The sequence below is a fragment of the Bactrocera tryoni genome, unplaced genomic scaffold, assembly GCF_016617805.1.
Source record: "Bactrocera tryoni isolate S06 unplaced genomic scaffold, CSIRO_BtryS06_freeze2 scaffold_7, whole genome shotgun sequence".
Lineage (NCBI taxonomy): Eukaryota > Metazoa > Arthropoda > Insecta > Diptera > Tephritidae > Bactrocera > Bactrocera tryoni.
In genome coordinates, this window is record NW_024396366.1 from 4,655,447 (window position 1) to 4,663,564 (window position 8,118).

An 8,118-nucleotide genomic window follows, 5' to 3' on the forward strand; every position below is an offset into this window, starting at 1 on the left:
GTGGTATCGACCCGATTTTATCCACATACTAAATAATGTTCCTTCTGGTTCATTAAAAATAATCTAAGAATATGACCCCAAAGTTATAGATGGGAATTCGAAATATTGTCAAAGTTTGAAGGGACATAGTGGCCGAGCGTCTAGCAGATATATGAGCCCTTGGTCAGAAAGCGAAAACTTTGACGCGCGATTTCTCGGTTTTTCATTTTCACGCTTTTTCTTAATTGGCGGGCAGGATGGAAAAAAACTAAACGTCGTATGGAATTAGGGAAAAGTTTGTTATCTTTGGTATTAAATTATCTTCAATTTAAACTAAAAAACTAAGAAAAGTCAAGTTTGAACAAATTTTTAAGCAACATGAAGTAAAATTTTTTGTCTAAAACCACTTTTTTCAATTTTGATATTTTTACCTTTGTTTGGAATTTTCATAGTTTAACTAAAATATAAGTTATTAGCAAATATGCATCTTTTTTAAGTAAAATTTTCTGTCAAAAACCACTTTTCTTCAATTTTGAAAACAATTTAAAATTTTAACCTTTTTTTGGAATTTTCCTAGTTTAACTAAAAGATAAGTTATTAACAAATATGAATCTTTTTTTAATTTTTTGTTTCCGATAGAAACTGTACATAAGAGATGAATCGGGCAATTGCTTCCCAAAGGTAGAATATCAAAGATTTCGTATCCAAAAAATTTTCGAATGATGTTCAAATATATAACTATAAACCCTAGAAATATCGCTTTAATCAATTATTTCTTTCCTTCCCAAAAAAAATCCTCAAAAAACTCGATCTTTTTAGGCCTCTAAAAGAGGCTTCCCCCCTTTAGATACCTTGTATGTAACAATCACCATTCTTATAGAGCAAAGTCAGCCGGTTGTTCGAAAAATCTTGGTACTCGTAATGGTTATATGGGGTCAAGTTTTCGCAAAATTGTATCTATTTTAGGCTCAATAATAAACTGTTATGAGTAAAATATATTCTATAATTTTCATTGAGGTAACTCAAATATTGGACGATATATCCAGCATAAAGTCACCTCGAAGTACGAAAATCTCTATATTAGGTATATGGGGGTAGTTGGTACCTAGAGTAATGAATAGTTTTGGTTGTATCTGTACAATTTATGGTGAAAAGGTGGCATAATTTTAGGGAATTTTTACTACAAAATTTTATTCCGTTATATTAATTATATCTTGTATCGGTTGTTGTAACTTTAGTGCAGATTTGTACATACAGCGTATTAGAGGGTGGGACCATATCCACTTTTTAAAAACTTTTCATTCCCTTGCTACTGCGATCTCCTGAGTCAAAATACATTTTTATATCTTATTTTAGTGCTTAGTTATGGCCCTTTATATTATTAGGCTTTCGGTTAATGGCGATTTGGGGGCGTGGTCCGATTACAGCTATCTACGAACTCATAAATTTTTACTGAAAAGCCTGCATACCAAGTTTCGTCAAGATATCACAGATTTGACTTAAGTAACAACTTGCAGGGGCGGACGGACAGACAGACAGTCCCCCGGATTTCAACTTTTATCGTCATCCTGATCATTTATATATATATATACGTATATCAGTTATATATATACATATATATATATATATACATATATATAGGTTGTCAAAAAAGTCTTGCGGTATTTTCGCTAGTTGGCGCTGAAAGCGCATAGTTCTAGTTTTATTAGTCGCAACGGGTCATGCTATACCTTTTTGGAAAGCTCACGCTAACACGTGTTTGATTGATTGTCGTTTCTTTTAAGTCGTTCGTGAGTTATAGCGTCGCAAACATGGAGCAAAATAAAGAGAAAATATGGCATATTCTACAGTACTACTACGATAAAGGCAAAAATGCATCTCAAGCCGCCAATAAAATTTCTGCAGTTTATGGACCCGATACAGTTTCCATTTCCACCGCACTACGATGGTTTCAACGTTTTCGTTCTGGTGTAGAGGTGGTCGAAGATGCGCTCCGGAAGCCCTGTCGTCGAAAATTGCGATAAAATCGCTGAATTGGTCGAAAGAGACCGGCATAGTAGCAGCCGTAGCATCGGTCAAGAGCTGGGCATGAGTCATCAAAAATTCATTTCAATTTCAATAAAAAAATTCAATAAGAATACCGCAAGACTTTTTTGACAACCCATTATATATATATTGAAATGATAAATAATGAACAACAGCCTCGGATAGAAGACCCTACTTTTGATGACGACCGCAAAAAAAAGTGACATCACCAATTACCACGAGTAGGTCCTTGTGACATTTAATACAGCGGCTTGATAAAGGAGCGCAAATTCCGTGTGGGATTCGTGGTAGGAGAAGTTTCAGTCGTCGAGTCTTGCCATTTACTCCGGTGAAAAGGATATTTTCTATCATAGTCCCGTCGGACGTCACATAAAACGTGGACGTGGTCTTATTACGCCCATCTACGAACCCGAATTTTTTTTTTGTACTAAGGAACCTACATATTAAGTTTCATCAAGATATCTCAAGTTTTACTCAAGTTACAGCTAGCACGGACGTACGGACAGACATACAGTCAAACGGATCTTAACTTTGCTCGTCATCCTTATAATTTATTATATATAACCCTATATCTATCCCCATTAGTTTTAGGTGATAGGTACAACCGTTAGGTGGACAAAACTATAATACTTTGTAGCAAGAGTATAAAAAGGTAGGTAAAATTTTGAAGTTGACCGGTTGATGTGTTTCTTTCAAATCTATATTAGCTTATTGTACCGATTTTTATCACAGTTCTTTCGGACGTGAACCGAAAGTAATTTATCAGAAAAATGGTAGGTAAAATTTTGAAGTTGATCGGTTAAAGTGTTTGTTAGCTTATTGTATCGATATAGCCATTAAGAAAGGCATGATGCCAACACGATCAAATCCAGCCAATAATGCAACAAGAATTAAATACGTAGTGAATGAAAGGACTGAAGAATAACAAGTAATTGCACGTGAAAAGCGCCTCCTCTAGTATGGGTCGACTTCGCGCTTCCCACTCACACCTGTGAGACACCTCGGTTGACAATGCGAAATCGTCGAGCAAAACGCAGCGATTTTTACGCCGCAGAAGAAGAAATACATCAGGTACAACTATTAATCGAGCCGCGTTTCGATAAGACAGCGGCACTGATTACGGCGTGCATACTAGCGTTCGCATTGGGCCGATGGACGTGATTTGCGAGTATTGTGGTGCATTGAAATTTTCTGGGGAAATGCCAGGATTATGCTGCCTTAGTGGGAAAATAAAATTGCCGTCATTGACTCCACCACCAGAGCCATTGTATTCATTCGCGGTGAAACACCCGATCATTTGGGACAGACATTATCTACGAACAAAGATTTAATCCGACATTCAAGGTATTTATTCATTTATTTTTGTACACACCAGAGATCTGCAATTGATACCAACAAAATTACTGCACTTAAGGGGCTATCCCAGTGTGACGCATGAAAAATTAGGCGATATTCGTGAATTTTTTTAAAAGAAAGTACGCAATTGAATATTTCGAACTTCTTTGAACGTACTAAGGTATATTTTAAGGTTTTTTTTTACAGAAATGTTGAAAAATAACGAAGATATCGGCTGTCTTCGGAGATGCCTAAAAAAATGTGCCTCAACTGCTGGCATAATTCCGGCCGAATGAGTAGCTGAAACAAAAAAAAATTGAAAAGTTCATTAAACTTAAAGATATTTCCTACGATCTTTGAAAAATATCAAGAATTTAAAAAATGGCGTAATTTTGGAAAAATCGTTTTATTAAGTAAAAAATGATCGTTTTTTTGATGCTAAATTGACAATTTTCAACCAATCAAAAAGATCGCAGGTCATTGTATAGTAAATGTAAAGTTGATCGATCAATTTCGCGTTGAGTTATGACGCCAGCAATTTTGAAAAATGTCGTTTCGAGAAAAACGCGTTTAAAGTTTCACTCATATATGATTATACCTGCGAGCGGTCTTTAGAACGCTGCCATCCAAAAACTATTTAAGGGCGACCTTGCTGATTTCACAAGATAGTTTTGAAAATATACACTATCGAAAAAGCAAATAAAATGTTTTAGTCATGAGCCATAAAAATTGATGCAATTGAGTCATAATAATAATAATATAAAAAACTACTAACCGTGCGATTCTGTAATGTGATACAGTCACATTCATTATTCATTTCATTATTCTGAGATGTTTTTTACACTGGAATGAAAATAAATATGTCGATAACAAATATAAAATTTTCGGTAACATAGTCAAAAAAGATAATTACCAGTAAAAATGAAAATATGTATATGTTGACTTTGTTTCATAATATTTACGAAAATTGATTTATTTTTAACCTTTTTGTGTTTGAGTTCCTTCTTCTTCTTCTTAATTGGCGTAGACACCGCTTACGCGATTATAGCCGAGTTAACAACAGCGCGCCAGTTGTTTCTTCTTTTCGCTACGTGGTGCCAATTGGATATTCCAAGCGAAGCCAGGTCCTTCTCCACTTGGTCCTTCCAACGGAGTGGAGATCTTCCTCTTCCACTGCTTCCCCCGGCGGGTACAGCGTCGAATACTTTCAGAGCTGGAGTGTTTTCATCCATCCTGTCTTTTAATTCTCTGAACTATGTCAATGTCGTCGTATATCTCGTACAGCTCATCGTTCCATCGAATGCGATATTCGCCGTGGCCAATGCGCGAAGGACTATAAATCTTTCGCAGAATTTTTCTCTCGAAAACTCGTAACGTCGACTCATCGTTTGTTGTCATCGCCCAAGCCTCTGCACCATATAGCAGGACTGGAATTATGAGCGACTTATAGAGTTTAGCTTTTGTTCGTCGAGAGAGGACTTTACTTTTCAATTGCCTACTCAGTCCGAAGTAGTACCTGTTGGCAAGAGCAATCCTGCGTTGGATTTCCAGGCTGACATTGTTGGTGGTGTTTGAGTTGCTTAAAAAATAAAAAACAAAAATTGATTAATATCTATGATGATCTCTATTCAGTATATTCAAAATGGCAAACAAGAGTTCTTTTTAGTTTTGTGCTAACTATCAGGTCTCAAATTTGAGACAATGTTTTCAGATTAACGCTAGAAACTGTTTAGTGAATAGTAACTAGAATCAAAAAAAAGAAACTCAAAGTATTTCTACACTCAAAGAACAACAATTTATGACTCTCTCAATAGTAGACAAATAATGCGACTGTTCAAGATTTAAGTTCTTTAAAATGCAGTCCTGCGCATAATTAGTAAGGACACAAACCAATACCAGTCAGCTGATTGCTGAATGCGGAATGATCAATATAATTGTATCCTCTTTTTAGCGTTGTATTCGTAGACTAGTAGTTTCACTCTAACTTAGTGAATGTAAATGTAATTTTACCATATTTCAACTATAGACATACCTGTATGTATGTAGATATGTATCATGTGGCGTGATGCTACAATCCGTTAACCAAATATGTATTTAATGAGAAACTCAATAAAGAAGCGGCCTATTTCGTGACAGACTGGTGTAGCAATCATAGGAGCTTTTCAATTAGCGGAATTTTAGGACAAATCTTATACATCTTTTTGGTGCCTCTTGTGAGGAACTTTTCGATACTGTTTTAATGTACAGATTTTAATGATGGCTAGTTTGAATCTACGTACTTCAGCGCATGCCGCAATTGTGCGCGATGTGATTCGCGCACAGTTGGACAAACATTTTGAAAGGTTTAGGGAGTATCATACGGACCTGGTGTCTTCAGCACAATCCAGCGAATTGACCACACATGACGACTTCTTGGCTGCTACGGAGTTACTCTACACGCAAATATGTATTCGACTACGTCGTATATGTGGCGCTGGTGAAGGTGGTATTTGTGTGGCGAATCAATTGGACATGCGATTAGATCCAATTAAGATTCCTGTTTTCAATGGTGATCCAGCGAATTGGCTGCCTTTCAAAGATTTGTTCGAGGCACTAGTTCACAATCGGAAGGATCTGAATTCCAGTTACAAATTAAGCAAGTTACGCCAACATGTCAATGCAGACAGCGTACCATTGGTCGGTGGACTTTATACAGGCGGCTATGAGGACATGTGGCAGGAGATGAAACGGCGGTTTGATAATCCACGTTTGTTAGTGGAATCTCACGTGCAGCGTATACTGAATTTGCCCAACCAACCCACCGAATCCCAGAAGGGCTTGCTTCGACTAGTTGACACCGTCCAAAATGTGATGCGAGCTTTAAGCGTTATGGGTCTTCCGGTAAATCATTGGGACGCCCTCTTGGTGCCACTTTTGCTACCTAAATTGCCCACAATCACCAGGTATGAGTGGGGGATGAGCCTTCAGACGAACAACATACCAATGTCTCAGGATTTTTTGACATTTATTGAGAAGCGTGCCAACAATTTGCCTCAAGGAGCTACGAACAGTACATCAACTCTTCATCAGAGACCAACCCGTCCCGTTAAGGCTAACGTTGCAACGGTAAACTCATCTCAGCCGTTACATTCAGTGAAAGGGGTTACGGTTTTTTGCCAACTTTGCGCTAACGGACACCGAATACACAAGTGTCAACGGTTCGTTAATCTTTCCATACCGGAACGGTGGGATACAGTTAAGCGGCTTTCATTATGTTTTAACTGCCTTGGAAGTGATCATGGATCTCGTGATTGTACATCGCGGGATTGCTTAAGGTGCCATCATCGCCATCATACGATGCTTTGCAAAAGCAACGTTGCGAATAATTTACCGGCTACGGAGGAAGACACCAACAGTCACATAATCGATCGGAATATATCCGTGGACACACCTTCAACACAGGTGCCACAGGTATACCCACGACAGCGGTGACTTTTGAGGAAGGTCCGGTCATTTCTCATTAATGGAGACCGGACCATTTTACTAGCGACTGCGAAGGTCATCCTGACTGATCACAATGGAGGACAATTCGCGTGTCGTGCGCTCTGCGACCTGGGCTCTCAGGTGAGTCTGATTACCGATGCTACTACAAAACGTATGTGTCTTCGTAGGCGTCCAGGGGAGATACGAATTGAAGGAGTTGGTTCTAGCGCTGCAGTATACAGTAAGGGTCATATAACAGTACAGATGCAGGCTGCCTTTGACAACAACATTAACTTCAAACTCGAGGCTTATGTCGTCCCGACAATAACCTCAGTAACGCCAGATACGCATATAGACGCAGAAGCTTGGAGCCATTTAAAAGATTTACCACTAGCTGACCCAACGTTTGCCACTCCAAGTCCGGTGGATCTGCTACTTGGTGCTGACGTACTAACGGGTCTCTTTCAGGAGGGTTTCATCCAGGGTTCTCCAGAGCAACTTTGCGCTTTAAACACTCGTCTTGGTTGGGTAGTATTTGGACCAGTCACAAGTTCTGCTCACTCCACTTTACACACATCTCTTACTGCGAAATGCGTCAACGAACAACGACTAGACACGTTACTTAGAAGCTTCTGGGAACTCGAAGAGCCCATACCATCATCCGAAATACACGTGGATGACTGTGAGACGATCTTCAACGACACAGTTACCCGTACCTCAGACGGCAGGTACCAGGTGCAAATTTTATTTCGACCAGATGCTCCTGCTCTTGGAGAATCTCATCAATCGGCAGTCCGCCAGTTTCTACAACTCGAGCGGCGGTTGATGAACGATCCCTGTCTTCGTGAGCAGTACATTACATTTATGCGCGAATACATTGCTCTCGATCACATGGAGGTTAGCAAGCAAGCTTTCACCAATAAAGAAAATGGTTACTTCATACCTCATCATGCGGTAACCACAAAATTTCGCGTAGTTTTCAACGCTTCAGCGAAGACATCGAATGGGACATCCTTAAACGATACTCAGTTTTCTGGACCACAACTACATGCCAATATTGTCGACATCCTTCACCGTTTTCGCAAATGCAAGGTAGCCATCACTGCAGACATACAGAAGATGTTTCGACAAATCCTGGTAGACAGACGACATCGTAAATGGCAACAAATACTTTGGCGTGAATTGCCAAATGAACCTCTTCAAGTGTACGAATTGAAGACGGTAACTTATGGAATGGCTTGTAGTCCATTCAACGCAATACGCGCACTGCGTCAATGTGCGAATGACAATTATGAA

At 38.9% G+C, this 8,118-nt stretch overlaps 1 protein-coding gene and 1 long non-coding RNA gene across 3 annotated transcripts; one reads left to right on the forward strand and one right to left on the reverse strand.

Moving 5' to 3' along the window:
• Positions 1-3,515: 3,515 nt before the first annotated feature.
• Positions 3,516-4,377, reverse strand: LOC120781761. Of its 2 annotated transcripts, none has more exons than XR_005706161.1 (4): positions 4,344-4,377; positions 4,136-4,203; positions 3,959-4,044; positions 3,516-3,660 (listed from the first exon to the last, which is right to left on the reverse strand). It is a non-coding gene; the product is annotated as an uncharacterized LOC120781761 (long non-coding RNA). The 2 variants fall into 2 exon arrangements; XR_005706160.1 differs by lacking the exon at positions 4,344-4,377 and adding an exon at positions 4,274-4,310.
• A 2,539-nt stretch (positions 4,378-6,916) lies between these two features.
• LOC120781522 lies at positions 6,917-7,670 on the forward strand. Its single transcript, XM_040113742.1, has 3 exons — positions 6,917-6,963; positions 7,011-7,550; positions 7,616-7,670. Exons 1-3 carry the CDS (start codon positions 6,917-6,919, stop codon positions 7,668-7,670), a joined length of 642 nt encoding a protein of 213 aa, XP_039969676.1.
• The last annotated feature ends 448 nt before the right edge of the window (positions 7,671-8,118 follow it).